The 17,650-nt window shown below is 32.9% G+C and overlaps 1 protein-coding gene across 2 annotated transcripts; it reads right to left on the bottom strand.

The window, feature by feature from the left end:
* Positions 1-334: 334 nt before the first annotated feature.
* Positions 335-5,213, bottom strand: LOC125810381 (uncharacterized). Of its 2 annotated transcripts, XM_049489882.1 has the most exons (3): positions 4,999-5,213; positions 3,269-3,753; positions 335-1,186 (listed from the first exon to the last, which is right to left on the bottom strand). In XM_049489882.1, exons 1-3 carry the CDS (start codon positions 5,039-5,041, stop codon positions 350-352), a joined length of 1,365 nt encoding a protein of 454 aa, XP_049345839.1. In that variant the 5' UTR covers positions 5,042-5,213; the 3' UTR covers positions 335-349. The 2 variants fall into 2 exon arrangements, with proteins under 2 accessions (XP_049345839.1, XP_049345838.1); XM_049489881.1 differs by lacking the exon at positions 4,999-5,213 and having other exon boundaries at positions 3,269-3,805.
* Positions 5,214-17,650: the final 12,437 nt, after the last annotated feature.

The following is a 17,650-nucleotide window of genomic DNA, read 5'->3' on the forward strand; positions in this document are numbered from 1 at the left end:
ACCCGCAGCCGCTGTGCAATTGGTTTCTAATATTATGGATGTAAGATTTACTCATTCTTTAAAACTTGTGAATAATATAACAGAATAAATAAAATAAAATACTGTAGATAGAATTTGTGGTTGAACACCATATAAAATCTGTCCATTTGAAAAAAAATATATAACAAGATAGTTAAAATCAAGAAACGCAGTATATATATGAACTCTACAAATTTACACCGATCCTCTTCTAAATCAATGGTAATAACTTTAACACATGCTGTGAATGAATACTCAAAAACAACAGAGAAAGGAATATGTTTTACAAAAAAAATCAGAGTTTTAAAACCCCTATTTACATTTTTCACTGTTACCTATAAGGAAGTCTCCATTTTTTATGCCAATATATAGACACTCTAGACCACAAAGGGAGCCCGAAACTGTACTCAGGACGATGATCTAAAGGTCTACCCACTGTCAATGGTAGCCACACATACCTCGAATCCTTCAAGTCAGCCGGATTCCACCTATCTGCCATGAAGATAAAGAGACCAGGTACCCCAGATAAAGGAACCACAAATGTACCCTGAGCAAAGAAAGTAGTTAGTCGAAAAATCTTGTTCCCGCCAATGCATGGGTTTCCAATGGTCTCCCATGGCCCCATAATTGATTCGGATGCATGAACAAGGGCCTCATTTGGAGACCAACTAGTACAGCCAGATGTGATCATGTAATATGTTCCCTGGTGCTTAAATAGAGCAGGTGCTTCCCTGTGTTGTCCGATAAGAATCTTTCTCATGCTCTCTGTCGCATCTATATACTCTTCGTTAAGTGGACCAATATGAAGGTCCTTGTTGTGTTCCGATGAGTAAATCAGATATGCTACACCGTCATCGTCTTTGAACAGTGTCATGTCCCTGCTATCATACCCATGAGGCCGCTTGCTATACAAATAATTGAAGGGGCCAGTGGGCAACTCACTAATGGCAACACCCACAGAAGCTTTGGTGTAGTTGGCATCGTCGATATGCATCCACATCACATATTTACCTGTCTTCTCATTGTGAATTACTTTAGGCCTCTCTAGCACATTCAATTTGTATAAATCATGTGTCTCGTTTTTTTCTTCAGCTGCTAAAACAATGCCTTCATTTTTCCAAGTCCACAAATCTTTAGACGAATAGCAACTGACACCAATGACATCAACCTGCAAGGAAAAAGCATGGAAATGAAAAGCTGAAAACCTTAAAGCACAACTGAATGCCAACCAAGAAAAAATATTTGGCCTTTGTCAAAACAGCTTATAAGAGCACCAATGTTGAGTAATCAATAAGAGATGAGCTGTGAAGGAACTAACGAAATTCCCAGATTCCAACCTGATTTAACAGTATTTGAGGACAATGATATGAAGAATTTGTTTAATGGGCTCTCCGAACATGAGATACATTGTCATCATTTCACCAAAGCACTTAATGCCATATGCAAAACTTTCGTCTACATCAAACAGCAAAATCCAGTCTAATACTCTCTCTGTTCCAAATTTATGCGACACACTTTCCTTTCTAGTCCGTCCCAAAACGAATGTCACCTTTCTATAATTGACAGTAATTTAACTTCAAAATTTTCCTTTTACCTTTAACGAAATGATCTATAGCCACACAAATGGTCAAGGAGTGTTTTAGACGACAAATTTCAAAAGTATCTCTTTCTTGCTTGCACTTTGTGCCAAGTTAAATGGTGCCACATAAATTAGGGACTGAGGAAACAATCAACATTAGCAACATCTAGGTCACTTCAATGTAATGTCACATTTGCCTACAGACTAAATCTCTACAATGTCTGAGATTCCAAGAGTCAACTTCCAGTGCTCATATCCTGCCTTCCAACGATTCCTAACTTACCAACCGGTACAACAAGAAAGACCAACACTTGGATTAGAAAGTAATCTCATTTTAGCATGAAAAATGAGATAATACTTTATACCATTATTAAAAATAACCATGAAAAAAGGAACAGTAGCCAGAAACTAAGCACAAAACTAGTATGCGTTCCTTTCTTCTGACTATAAAGTGCTGTACAGAATGCCTCCCCATGACTATAAACTTCCGTACTGTTTTTTCCTCAATATTGCCACATTATAATTGTAGAAAAGAAGCAATTAGGGGGGAATTTGAGAGAAAATATGCCTCCTACCATAATCAAGTTACAACTCAAGAATTTATTAGATAAATTAATCAATGAGGAAAAGAGGCAATATATTTTATCTTCCAAATCCAAATGTTACATCTCTTAAATTTCAGCAGTTAAACGGGAATGGAACAACATTCAATTTTAAAATTCAGAGATCAAGACAGAAAATAATCTCCATTTCTCTGATGATTTATTAGATCAAGATACTGAAATCATAGACCATGGGATTCTAGACACACACTTCCTACTCATCACTCCATCAGTCATTTTTACCTCGTCTCTTCATGCTTGCACCATCTATCATTCTATCCAATTAGAATACCAAAATCGTAGACCGCGGATCCTAGATGCATCAATGTCTCTTCATACCTTCTCCGTTATCATTCTTTTCTTCCTTTTTTTGAATTATTTTTTCCTTCCTAATTAATTTATTGTCAATTTTTGTGGGGCAAATGGATCTTGTTTTTCACACAGCACTATCATTCTCTATAACAACCCCACATTGAGCATACAAGGCCACATTGGCGCGTCAATTGAACAGCTTTCATGATGTAAGTTCATCACTGATGGAATCAACTAAGCAGTGTTGGGTTAACAATAGAATTGCAGAATTGAGAGGACCAATAGATGATGATTTTATCCACACACAAACGAAAAAGAAACAAAGATAGTATTTGTTGCTGCATAATTGTCCTAATTTCATAAAAGACACAAATGGATGGTTAACTTATAGAATGGAGGAAAGGTAGTCGCAAAGAATCCATATGCATAACCAATGGAATGGAGAAAAGGACCACGAGTGTTTTAGCACAGACAAGGCTTCACAGGTGACTAAGTTCGGTTCTTTACTGTCTAAAGGAGAACACAAGCAAGATGTCACACAGTATTTGTTTTAGAGTGTTCTTGGACGGGCATAAGGTCTCGTTTCATTTTTCCATTTTCAGTATCTTTTATTCAAGTACATTGTATATGACAGACGAGAGGGGAGGAGAATTGCCTAGACTACAAGGTGTAGACAAGACGTTCTAGACAACACAGCGATGGCGTTACATAAAAAAGTTATTAACCTGTAACCCATGCATCAAAGTCCAAAACTTACCCTTGCAGCTCCCTTTTTGTGAGCATGATAAGTGGGGCCATCTTTATACTCTCCATACCAATAATGCATTTTTGTCCTCAAATCGTAAAGAATGCCTCCCCCATGAGCCTGTATCGGGTTTCCCTCTGTATCTAACCATATTCTTCCTGGGTGGTAATAGTAGGTATCATTCCCATTCTCCTTCCTAGAATCCACAGCAGTCCTCTGATCAGGGAAAAACACATTCCTTAGCTGGGAAGACTCGTCGAGGAATTCATCAATGAAGGTGGTTGGCCGTTTAGGCTTCCGTTTGGCAGCACGTGTGGATCGCTTCCTGGGCTGTGGAAGCTGTATATTCTCCTCCTCGACCTTTTCAAGTATGCTAAACTGTGTGCGCTGGTTTGTACTTAAGTGAGTCTCCCCACTTTGCGCGTTTCTTTGATGAGCAAAGGAGAAAAGGTGAAGGAAAAGAAGGCACCCTACAACAAGTGGAAACAATCTGCCCCCTGCATTGCAATGTAAAATGAATGATTCCTTGAATTTGTTCTTGACCCTCATTTTGTATCTTTGCTATCTTGAAAAGCTATGGAAATTCAAGCTAAATTCACAACTACAAGAAGATATATGTGGAGCATAATTGAGACAAGAAGCATATGCTCACGAATGTATGGACACATCTGCATACAAACATATATCTTGTGACTAGTTTATCAATATTTGAAATTGCATAACTTATATGAACAAGAAAGATAACAGGAAAAAAAAATTGTGTGAAGTGATTCGAGAGTCCTAAAGTCTAAGAAGTCATTTGATGAGACATTTATGACACAATGTTCAAGTTTAACCATCCAGCTTTGACCAAAATGGACCCTTTAAATTTAGGAGAATTGGTCTATCCGACACTGAAGCATAAATAGCCTTCCAAGTTTATACATTTCAATCAGCTTTGGTCCAAGCAAACGATAACCAGATGAGAAACATCACCAAAATTAAACCCAAATTCTACGGATTGGACTAAATTCATCTCTCGAACATTACACTTACCAACTTTTCTTTCTTCCTTTTTCATTTCGGTAAACATTACACTAACCAAGAATATCATCTACTCTACAGTAAGCACTTTTGATCAACCTATGTTGCTCGGGTTCTTCAAAAATGTCAACGGACACAAAAATAGTGTATTTTCGGAGGATCCGACCTGGCTGTGGCCACATTTTAGGAGAGTCAAGCAACAAAGGGAATAACTACAACATACCCCGTGTAATCCTACAAGTGGAGTCGGGATAAGGTAGATTGTACACATACCTTATCCCTACCTCTACAAGAGAAGCAATTTTAGCTAGATGCTCAGCATAGGGAATAACTATAACAAACCAATAACAACAACATACCCAATGTAATCACACAAATGAAATCTGGAGAGTATAGATTGTACAAAGACCTTATCCCTACCTCGAAGAGATAAAGAGACCGTTACCAATAGACCCTCAACATAGGGAATAACTATACCAACTATCCTTCATCTGAAAACAAATCTTTCAGAAGAGACCAACCCAAAATCCAAATGGGTCAGCCCAAGATCCGCAATAAACACCATTGGGAAACCAACCTCTAAAAATATGAGCCAAACAAACTCCAACAAAATGAGTAGGGTCTAGCAAATTATTTGGTCTCTCAATAAAAGGGGTGAAGGAAAAATGTAAAATTCTACAAAAAACTCATCAACAACAACAACAACAACAAAAGTTTACCAGAACACAGCCTTGAAGTGGATTGAACAAAATCTCTCGACATATGTTTTGTTCGTGTCAGCCCAAAAAGCAAAGCCAGGCAATAGTTAAACAACTAATCATCAAATTTTCATACAAAATCAGCTACTACAATACAAGTTCTCAAGAACCCGTGTTGGGTATATCATTTCTGTATATGAATTTCAGTAAATCAGCTATAGAAGTTGAAAAGAAACCATTTTTTTCAGAAAAGGGAATAAGATAAAAGGAGATTTGAGTAAAGGTTTGTTGTTGGATCTTGGATTAATAATGATGATGAAGAAGAAACTTCAGACCAAAGTTCCTCTTGTCGGTCCCTTTTCTGCAGTCACAACAAAATTTTCAAAACTTTACGGTCACCGAAAAAAAGTTTCCCAAAATAAACTATGTTTAATGGCTGTGTTCCTAATTACTTATCTATTTTTTCATTTATAGTTGTTTCTAATTACTTGTTCATTTTAACAAAGAAAAGATAATTTTTTTATCTATTATACCTTCAATTAAATGACTAATTACTTTGAAAAATGCAAAACTTCTCATCCACTTCATAATTAATAGGGGTAAAATGATAAACTCACTATGTCATTAATTGATTTCTTAATAGGTGTGTCAATTCAAAAGTGGACAAGTAATTAGGGACAGAGGGAGTACTTTACAATGCATTTTTAAAAATTAATATAAATATTTTACTATAATATTCTTATAGATTGAAATATTTAAAAAATAAATACTAATTAGTATTCCCTCCGTCCAACGATAGTTGACCACTATATTATTTTGGGATGTCCAACAATACTTGTCAATTTTATGAAATTAATGGATAATTTTACACTTAATTTCTAATTTACCCTTAACATTAATTATAGTCATTTCCATGTCACATTTTTCAAAACATTATATGTATTACTCCCTCTGTTCCTATCTCTAGTCACCATTTTAGATTTTACGTGCATTAAGAAATTATATAAGTTTATTATTCTATCCTTATTTAATATTTTTTTTAAGTCAAGTTTTCAATCAATGTATATGAATTAATTCATTTTGATCAATTAATTTGACCAATGAACATGAATTATTTATTTTGTTTTTCTATGTTGGTCAAATGTATATTTTCAAGGCTAATAACTCATAATGGAAAAATAAGAAAAATATTGTAATTTATGCATTGATTTTATGAAAATGACAAGCATTATGGATCAACTATTTATAGTAAGGATGTCATATAAAAAAGAACGGAGGGAGTATATTCAAAGGGTGATATAGTAAAATTACACTTCTATTTATAGTTCCATAAGAAATGTGCAAAGTCAATAGTGAACAATTATTATTGGACAGGGGGAGTATTAAAGACAAAACAGTAAAACGAGATTAGAATTGAGTCCAAATTGAGCTTTTTACTACAACGGCTTGTTCCGTCGCTATTTAAAGAAACTGAATCTCAAGAATTTTTAAAAAACACCACCAATTTAAATTCGGGGTGACACGACGCAAATTTTGAAATTTGAAATTGATTCGGCTGACGTCATCCCGTCATAGAGGAAATACTCAATATGGCGGCCCTGCTGTAGCGATGTATCAGTCGTTCTAGCGGGGTCAACAGGGTAGAAACTTGGTAACACAAATTCTTTTAATTTTCCCTCCGCCTCTTTAGTGGACAGTGGTAAAAGCAAACAAGGGTTACTCCAAAAACCCTCCAAAAGTTGCTTCAGACTTGGGGACAAGGGAGAGCAGTAATTCTAGCGCAAGGAGGGTCAAACCCATTCAGTTTACGTCAGTCAGAATTCAACCCCATGGAACCAGAAGCTTGTGTTCAAAGTTCTTCGGCAGTTATTTGGCGTCCAAGTAGGTTAGGCTTAACTGGATAGTTAAATCTGTCTTTCCCTACATAATACCATGTGAATTGTCGGGAGGTTGCATATATAGGCCTTCAAGTACGGATTTTGGATGATCGAATGTGTGGATCGCGGTTGTTTAGGATGTTGCGGTACTTAATTTGATGATGTGGACCTTACGGATGTTGTTATGTGTTATTCTAAGGGCGGTAACGGGTGGGTTATGGGTTATAAGAGGGAAGAACTGTCCCAAAAGAGCCATCTGAGAGTAGGTGATGGTTATTGTTTTTCAAGTTATGTTAATTATCTCTATAGTGAAACATGTACAATGCATGATGGGAAAACATAAAGGTTGAATGTGAAATGTTGTCAATCTTCTGTAATGAAGATATTTTTGTTTACTTGTACTCCATTGTGATTGTGATTGTGTTTGTGTGATTATTGGTTAGTTTGGGTACCACGATTAGTATAGGATATCTTTTGGTTGACTATGGTACCACACCTAGTACATATTATTGATTGACTCGGGTACCACGCCTAGTACGAGATAACTTTTGGTTCGCTCGGGCACCATGTCTAGTACATATTAACGGTTGACTCAGATACCACATCTAGTACATGATATTATTGGTTGGCATGGGTGAAAACGACATGGATATCATAGATCATATGAAAGCTTTAGATGAGCTTGATGACATCAAATAAAGACATATAATGTGTTGAAGGTCCATCAAAGTGAAGAGAGAGAAGAAAGTGACCATGTGTGCAAATGACCATCTCATAAATTTAAGAATTCACAAAAGAAGGCAACCAAACAAGACCTTTATCTCGTTAAAGGTAAAATTATCTAAGAAGTGTCTATTTTATTTTATTAGTATAAATAGTACTAGTTTTTATCATTTTGGAAGACTAGATTATGAAGATTATGATGAATTGAATATTTGAGAGATTTGAAGCTTGTAGTTTCTAGGTGAAGCCTAGAATTAGTGTAGTTCGTAGTTAGTAATTATAGTTTAGTGATTAGGGTGGATTCCCTATATTGTTTGTGTTAACTTCTTCTAACTTAATCAATTGTCCAATTATCTTCTTTGTGGATTCAATTTGGTTTTCTCATTTTTGTTGAGTTTGGGTTATTGTTATCTTATCAGATTCAATTAAGAGGTGAAACTATAAAGTCATTTTTTTCTCATAAGTTCGATTATATTTCGATAATATCACAAATATTTTCTTATTTCTTTCAATTGCCCATTTAATTCTTATCATTGGGTAACACACCTAGTACATGTTTGACTACTCGATTGTATGTTGGTTTCATGAGTGAATCAGATTTAATTCATTGAAATGTAATTGTTACATGTTGTTCCGTGAATGGACGTAAATTGTGTTTCAATGTTGAGAGGGTTCTTGTGTAGATCAGGAGGGCATATTAAACAATGTAGATAATGTTTGGAGGTCCTTGGTAGTCTGGATTACCTTAAAAGGTGTTAAGAGTTAGGTTTGGGTGAATGTTTATGATTTTGGGTATGTCTCGAGTGGTTGTTAAGTCATGATGTTGACTGGAAGCCTTGCTCATTCACTAGCTTGTGTGGTATTACCAGTCTGAATAGCCTAAGACATATCTGATTACAGGAATAGATCAAGGTAGTTTAGTAAGAGTCTCGCATGTGATTTGATAGATTGGTCAAGGACCAGGGTATTGGCTTGAGATCTTGAGGGAGAGTAATAGTTAGGTTAACAACGTTGTAGTACTGGATAGAAAATCAAGAGTCTTTATATGATAGAGGGGTTAAGTATTGATCGGATGTGAGGGTGAAATGGCTTAGATAATGGAGTTGGCAGTGGGAAAAGGTGAGTGGTTTAAGGTCTATGGGTCATGATTATTAGAATCATAGTAAGATCGTGTGGCTACATATTGGGTTGGGTGATTCTTATATTGTATGTTTTCTTCTGAGTATTTGCATGACATTATGTGATAAATTTGGGTCGACTAATGATACCTATTAGTACGTGTTGTTTGTACTGATATTACTCTTGTTATGCCACTTGGCATAGTTTGGTTGCACGATCAGTGATGTATCTCAGGTGATGACGGAGATAATCCCCTCCAGCTTCTACCTTTCTTTCCTTATGGTGGAAGTCGTGTCTTATCATTTTGAACCTTGTAATCTCTTAAAAGCTCTTGTACCTGTTTAGACTAGTTCCTTGGAGAGGGTTCAATGTATTTTTTGACAAAAGTGTTATATATTTTTTAACTAAGTTGGGTATTTCCTTATTTAAATAAGAGGTTTAGTTTATATTTTTGTTCACTTCCACATTCCATGTTCCAGTTTGGAGGAAAGAGTTCTCCTATCTAGGTGTCAGAGTAGGTGCTCGCACGGTCCGGTAGGTTGGATTATGACATTTACACTACTGAATGAGTCAAAGTTTAAACACAAAATACATATACAAGATATTTACTTGTAAGGAGGAATGAGTAATTTATTCCAATATCAAACATAAAATGATCCAAAAAAATAGATCCAGAGATAAGTTTAAGAGGCAAAATAAGTTATTCCCCCTCTTGAGCATTTTCACAATGGTCTTTCCAAAAAAGAAAAATTCTCCTTATAATTTTTTATAGTTTCTATACCATGATATTTATTATTACTTTTTGTTTCTTTTAAGATTAACATATAAACATATTATTATGAGAAAATTGAGGTGTAAAACATAGGCCTTAGAGTCTGTTTGGATTGATTTATTTAGGTGCTTTTATATTAAAATAATTTTAAAGCAATTTTATAATGTTGGAGTAAAATTAAAAAGTGTTTATAAACACTTATTTTTAAGCTAAAATAACAAAAATTATAAGTCAAAAGTCACAAGTTAAATATCTATCTTATGACTTTTGGCCTATTACTCATAAGTCAAAAGACAATTGACAATTCAAATAGGCTCTTAGTGGACTCCCCCTACAAGCCGACCCTGACCCTAATATAAGGTGTGTTCGATTTGTTAGAAATTATTAGATTATCAGAGCAAAATCAAATCAACAATATATGTATACCTTAAACTGCAGCAGAAGATGGTGAATTTACTATCAACTTGAAATTGTTTCAAATCAGCTTTGTATTTCTAAAAAATGGAGTGTAATGTCACAAACTAAATGTCCTTTCTTTGATTGTTTGATGTCAATTCTGAGAAAGAAAGTTTCTAACTTTTTGTACTTCTGATTTTTATTTTCACACACTTTTTTGCCTGAAGGTGAAGCACTATATAAAAAAATGGATGTTGCGGTTCAACAATTATCATATAATTGTTTCCACCTTTTTTAAAAATTGTGTTTATCTTTTTTTTAGAAACTATATCAGGTCGAATCAGATCAAATTGTGTCGGATCATATGAGTGATCCATGATCCAAAAATATACATCTCTCATTCCACATACGATGGACAAGACCCCAAGCTAATACTTTATCAACTAGACACTCGATTCATATGACAAATAGTGTATGCCACTTGTGAGCGTTAAGAGCTTACCTAGAAGGTTTTACAAGCCTTACATAGAAATCCAATCACATGTGGAAAAAATTCACTACTAATATAAGACACTATTACTCATAGTACCCCAACCATTATTCACTACTTTAATAGTTTTGATCCGTATTCACAGTACCCAAACTGTGTGTGTCTGTAAATTAGACTCCACTTTTATGGTTAGTGTAATAGTTGACTTGTGTATACAAGTTAAATTATTCATTTTAATTCATCTTTCCTTTTAACTTAAATTTATCTGCTTCAAATCAACTGCTCTCCTAGACACACTGCTTTGTCGAATCATTCATGGCTATTAGTTATATGCTAAATTAGTAACACTGATTGAAACTTCAAGAAATAGTTTAAGGTTAAATGGTATTCCAACAAAAAGTTAATGTAACTTTTCAAGGTCTCACACAATGAAGAAGCATGGAATCATTCTTCCATTAACCCATTGATCGCTTAGCACACGTGATATGGAATACGTGCTATGATGTTTTCACCTTATATTGGTGCATGCGTCTTATTCTTTCAATTGTTCAACATCATACAGATCTTGGCCTTAGACACCTCTAGATGTTTAACCTGAGTTTCTCTCTTCAATGATCTTCAAACTCATCTTCTTAGAGAGATTTTTATCTGGCTTATAAAATAAGCCATAACATGGTAGTGAAAATCATCTCTTTATATTTCCAGACGTAAGAGGTGATTGTTCATGTGAGAGAGTCAACCTCATGACTTGTTTGACACATTTTATTTTAAAAATATTATTATATGCATATGAGATATGAATTTATACTTAATAGTCTTATATTTATGAGAATATTATAACAATCAAGTTATTTTACAATACAAAATATTATCATATCCTATGTAAATCTAGAGCTTTTACATGATTCTCAAACAAGTCTCTAGATATTGTCTTTTGTAAAAAAATCAACTATCATTTAACATGTAGGAATGTATTGTAAATTTATTTCTCCACTTGCTACTATGTTTCTCACAAAATTATACTTAATATCAACGTGTTTGGTCTTACTGTGATACTTACTTAGAATCTTTCGTGTATGTGATAGCCGGTTGACTCACAATGTAAAATTATGGGACCCTTGAAATTCTTTGCAATATTCAAATGCTTAGAGAATCTCTTTAACCAAACAACTTCTTGTACTGCAGATGCACAAGCTACGAAATCAAATTTCATGGTTGAAAAAGTTGTGCAAGTTTGTTTCTTACTTTTCATGAAATAGAACCATCATTAAATAAGCAAGCATAATTGGAGGTCGATTTTCTATCACATTGATCAGCTACCCAATCAACATTTGTATAATCTCTTATGAATATATTAGATCCACTATGGCATAATGAATGATATGCAGTTTTCTTCAAGCATCAAAATATTCTCTTTACAACTTTTCAATGATCTAGAATTGGATTAATACCTGCTAACCAGACCTATAACATAACAAATATCTAGGCGAGCACACATCAAACGTATATCAAACTCCCGACAACACCAGAATATGATACTTGAGACATGTCTTTTTTTTCTTTTTCAGGCTTTGAACATATGTCAAGGCTTAAAGTTCCACCTCTTGCTACAAGATTATCTATGAGTTTGCAACTATTCATTCAAAAGTATTTCAAAGTCCTATTTATATATGTTATTTGAGATAAACTATAACGATCCGAATTGTCGTTACTCAAAGGTATCTCGTGTGAAATTTCAAAATTCTAGAAATACGGTGTCAAATTCTTTAAAAATTAAGCTCATGACAAAATTGGCTTAATTTAAATTGATCGAATTGACGTTAGTCTGCCATAGCAAGAAGTGTCCCGCTATGGTAGCGCCGCTATAGTGTTTGTATGACCGCTTTAGCGGGCTGACGGGAATGAGGAATTAGACTCTAGTAAACACAATATCTTTTATTTTGTGAAAATTACAATAATATACTACTAAAGACTTTAATTAACAATATATACACATACTTCTATTTAATTACAAACATAGTTTTAAAATTACAAGCATAGCAAAATAATTAATTTTGTGGATTTAATTTAATTTAATTTTTTATTTTTGATTTTCTTCTCTCCTCTTTTTGGGATTATTTGCCTAATTTTGGGATGATAATTATGGTATTTAATTTTCCTATATTTTATCTCTCCAACTACTATTTTTAAGTCACACGTTACTGTGCCGATCCAATAATATTTTATTTTTCTGCCTTTTTTATACACTCCACAAAAGTAAAAGTTCTCTACACTAAACTAAAACCTTTTATTTTAATGCCTTTTTGATACAATCCACAAAAAGTAAAAGTCTTTACACCAAAGTAAAACCTTTTATCTTCCCAACATTTTTATTCATTCAAAACATTAGATATTCCTATGTAATTTATTTTGCTAAAAGTTTTCATCCTTCTCTCATCCATCATTTTCACCATTATTTCACTTTCATCCATCCCTTTCACCATTGTTAATTTTTTCTATTTCATATTTTGATTTCTATGGATAGAACTCCTCGAAAAAGTCTTATTCCATATTTTTGTAGCAATTGTGGTTTGTTTACTTGTGTATTTGATGAGTATGTGTGTCGAGAAGATATGAACATATCAATGACAGATTTTTATTCTGAAAATTTTCGTTTGAGATATGGAGCATTACTTTGAAATTACGGAAAGAGGAAACCTACTATTGGTACCGTCAGTGAGAGCGAAGCAACTGAAAAAAATCGCCAGTTATTAGAGACAACAATAAAATCTCTAATCAAATCAACGAGTGTGTTGTTATTATCCCCATATTTGGTTGAAGAAAATTATTCTCATGACAACGATTTTGAGGATGAAATCCCCATTTTTAAAAGATTAAGAGTAAATGAAAATTTATAGTGCAAGTTTGGTTTATAATACTAATGTATGTGATTCGTAATATACCATAGTATTATTACGAAAATGTATTTTTATTACGTCAATTGTCTATGTTCATTGTTGTTTCAAACTTAAGTAGTTGCTACAGATTGAATGTATGTTGTTTTGTATATAATACCAACATTTTTGTCACTATATACAACCATTATTATGACAATTTTTTTTGTATTACTCCAATATTATACCAATCTATATTTACGTTTAAAATGTGGGTTAATTCTGGTTTCAAATCAAATTTTTTACGTTAATTTATTGTTACATTGATTTTTATATGCAGAATACCAGAATATCAACCAATATATACCTCCTCATTTTTATCAATATTTGTGCTTACTCCACCACAAGTATTCAAATTGTGTACTTGGTGGTTATGATATACAACCATTATTATTAACATTTTTAGTATTACTCAACTATTATATCAAAAATTTTATGTTAATAGTGTGCATTAATTCTGGTTTCAATTCAAACCAAACTCATGACTTTAACTTGTTGTTATAATACCAAAATATCAGCCCCTATATATCCCTAATTTGAACAATCTTTATGATTATTTCACCAAAAGTATACCAAATATGTACGTGCTAGCCATTATAACAACCATTATTATTGATTAACATTTTTTAGTATTACTCAAACATTATACCAAAAATTTACTTGAACATTGTGTAATAATTTTTGTTTCAATTACTCTAAGTAGTTGTTGTTCGTATTCATATTTAAGGTTGGTATTTAATACCAGCCTTTCAATCAAACACGTGAATACCAACGATATGCCAATTAATCACTAATAATAAGAATACACTAATCAAGAGTAACCAAAGTTGGATAAAATTACATTTATCATTCTTAAAAAATCCCAAAATTTTTGCAAGAAGCAAGAAAACATTAAGAAAAAAATTAAAAATAATATATCATTGTTAATTCTAATAAGCAAACTTGGGGCAAGTCTTTTTGTTATGCCCTAATGTACCATATTTACTACTTGTGACTTTACTTCTCTTGTATTTTCCTTCGTTGATGTCACGATCCAAGCCTACACCCTGGATGTGGCCAGCACTCAAGAACCATTGTTGGTCCCCAGCGAACCCCCATCCTGACTGACTACAGGCGGAAGACTAACTCAAGCATACAAAGCTTAAAACTGAATAAAAATTCATGAAAAACTGAAATACAAAGTTTTAACTCAAATGAAAAACTCTGAATAAAAATAAATTATTCAACTCACCATAAAATAGGCAACTTAAGTCTTTAAAATATTTAATAAAATAAATGAACAGACTTTTGAAACTCTACTGTCTATCTATGAAACCTCAAAATGACAAAGATGGAAGTCGGGACAAGACTCACGACATTCTAACAACTGATATAATTGAAAGTACAAGTGGAACCCTCCGGAAGCAAAGAGGCTCACCATAGCTAACTCGAACTGCATGCATGTGGTATCAATGAAGCACCTGTTAATGACCCTGAATACCTGTATCTGCATCATGAAACGATGCAGGCCAAATGGCTCAGTACGTGGAATGTACGAGCATGTAAGGGAAATTCTAAAGCATAACATAAGCTTGAACTTGATATTACCTCTTCTCAACTCACTCAACTAAACTCAACTAAACTCAACTCAAGAATAAGATACTCAACTCAAAGATAAGATATTCAACTCAGTGAAATAAAACTAAACTCAAGAATAAGATACTCGACTCTGGGTACTCAACTCTGGATACTCAACTCAATATAAAGCAACAATAAGAGATGCAATACATGGAAAGCTTTTAAAACAGTAGAAAACAACTCAATGTAGTTAAGAATACAATATACTCAGTTTGTATGCAAGGATTCAATATAAACTATGTTTATATATGAAAATACAAGTAAACTCTGTGTATATAAAAATACAAATATCTCTGTTGGAGTTTCTCTAACCGACAACCATCATCGAGCTATGTGATGATACAACGTCTTGCCCACGCTGTCAGAACTGTCCTATACTTTGCCAGGGTATAAGACCTACTCCTTAAATTCAAAAATTTCAACAAAAAAAAATTATTTTTCAGTAAAATCCCGAAAATGAGTAATTGATTAATAAAAAATAGAAAAAATATGAAAAAAATATAAAATTTAAAAAATTGTTGAAATTGTTGAATTTAAGGTTACTATATTTATTTGTGAATTTTCGGCGTTAATTTTATATATTTTTCCTATTTTTTATTAATCAATTACTCATTTTCGGGATTTACCAAAAAAAAAATTTTTAAAATGTTGAAACTGTTGAATTTAAGGTTACTATATTTATTTGTGAATTTTTGACGTAAATTTTATATTTTTTTTCATATTTTTCCTCTTTTTATTAATAAATTACTCATTTTCGGAATTTACCGAAAAAATTAAAAAAAATTGTTGAAATTGTTGAATTTAAGGTTACTATATTTATTTTTGTATTTTTGGCATTAATTTTTTATTTTTTTTCATACTTTTCATATTTTTTATTAATCAATTACTCATTTTCGGGATTTATAAAAAAAAACAAAAATTTTAAAAAATTATTGAAATCGTTGAATTTAAGGTTACTATATTTATTTGTAAATTTTTTGCGTTAATTTTATATTTTTTCATATATGTTCTTAATTTTTAGTAATCAATTACTCATTTTTGGGATTTACCGAAAAAAATAAAAATTAAACAAAATTGTTGAAAACGGGTGGATAGTTTATTTAAAAGGGGGGTTGATTTATGGGTCGGATTAGGTGTTTATGGGTCCGAATTTTTTAGGGGCATAAGTGATCCCTTTCCATTTTCATATAAATGGCATATGGCTTGTCAAAATGACATGGCAATTCCATGTGGCATTTAAAGAAATGGAAAATGAGTTGGATATGTCCAGCAGGCCAACTAACGCCCATAAGGGCATATCTAGACGAAAAGTTAGACGGCGAGGGCACGAGTGAGCCAAACTTTAAATGTAGGATATTTCTAGACCTTTTCGAATAGTTTAGGAGCATATTTGACCCTTTTCCCTTTATTTATTAACAATTCCATATTTTTTATGATCTTTTTATATGATATATTTATTTACACGTAAGAGATCATAATTATTTTCTTTTATGCAATTTGTAAGTGATCAAGATATTTGATTTTCTCGTAATTTTTTTTTAAAAAAAGGGGAAAATACATTAAAAAAAAAAAGAAAACCCTTGAACTTGGCAGGAAAACTTACTTTAGTACTTTAACTATACGGATGTTTATTTACCCTCCTAATCTCATTTAAAGTGAATAAATACCACCCTAAGAATACAAAACCAGTCTCACAATGGCAAGTATATTACACACGCGTCAAGTCATTGTCATATCAACGTCACATCATTGCCACGTCAGAACCATGTTGGAAATCAGTTTTAAAATTTTGTTTTTTTCCTCCCCTTCTTTCTCTCTCCCATGTCAGAAATCAATTTTAAAATTTAATTTTTTTCCCTTCTCTCTCCAATGGATGCACTACCTTCCATCTCCATTAGTGCTTTCTCTCAGTTCTTGCTTGATTATCATTAACTTTCACGAATGACTTCTCTATTTTCAACCTCAATATCTTCTAACAATTTCACCAATTTCTTTTGAGAAAATTCTCATACATTTTCTATCAATATCCATTGATGTGAGATTGCAATAAATATGGAATTTTTTACCGATTTATTGCTCTCTTTGGTATTTGAGGACAAATAAATCAACTGAAAATGTAGATGAATTCAACCCTTTAGTAAAAAAAAAAAAAAAAAAAAAAAACAATCCTTTCCAATATTCCATCTTCAAAAACCCTTATTTTTTCATGACATACAACAATCATAATTTTTGAAATCATAAAAAATGTGTTAATGAAATTTTCTTTTGTTTGACAGAAATCTCAAGTTTGATCAGAACAAAGTTTAATGATTTTCTCTCTTTAGTAGATCTGAAAACAAAAAAAAAAGAGATGAAGATTAAGATACAGGTGAGGTAGGGTACAATGGGGGTGTTCGAAGAAGAAGAAAGGGAGCGAGATAAGGGGTTCAAAATAAGTGAAAAGGGCTAGGGGGTTTTGCAGAAGAAGAAAAAGGGGATATGGGGGTGGGTGGGTTTGGAGAAGATGAAAGTAGGGGTGGGTGATTTTTTTTTCTTTTTTAATTATATAATACATATATTAGTGGGACCAATTCTTTAATAAAAAAGAAAGACGCGCTTGACTATTTTCTTTATGTCACATCAGCATTAAGGGGGGTATTTATTCACTTTAAATGAGATTAGGGGGTAAATAAACATCTGTATAGTTAAAGTACTAAAATAAGTTTTCCTGGCAAGTTCAAGGGGGTTTTTATGTTTTTTTTCTTAA

The sequence above is a fragment of the Solanum verrucosum genome, unplaced genomic scaffold, assembly GCF_900185275.1.
Source record: "Solanum verrucosum unplaced genomic scaffold, falcon-dt-bn FXZP01000038.1, whole genome shotgun sequence".
NCBI lineage: Eukaryota > Viridiplantae > Streptophyta > Magnoliopsida > Solanales > Solanaceae > Solanum > Solanum verrucosum.

What these genes read in the sequence shown, in the direction of transcription:
- LOC125810381 (XM_049489881.1), bottom strand. Translation starts at nt 3,805, where the DNA reads ATGAGGGTCAAGAACAAATTCAAGGAATCATTCATTTTACATTGCAAT. An exon ending in ACAAAAAGGGAGCTGCAAGG is followed by an intron (nt 1,187 to 3,268) that starts GTAAGTTTTGGA and finishes TTTTCCTTGCAG; the next exon opens with GTTGATGTCATTGGTGTCAG.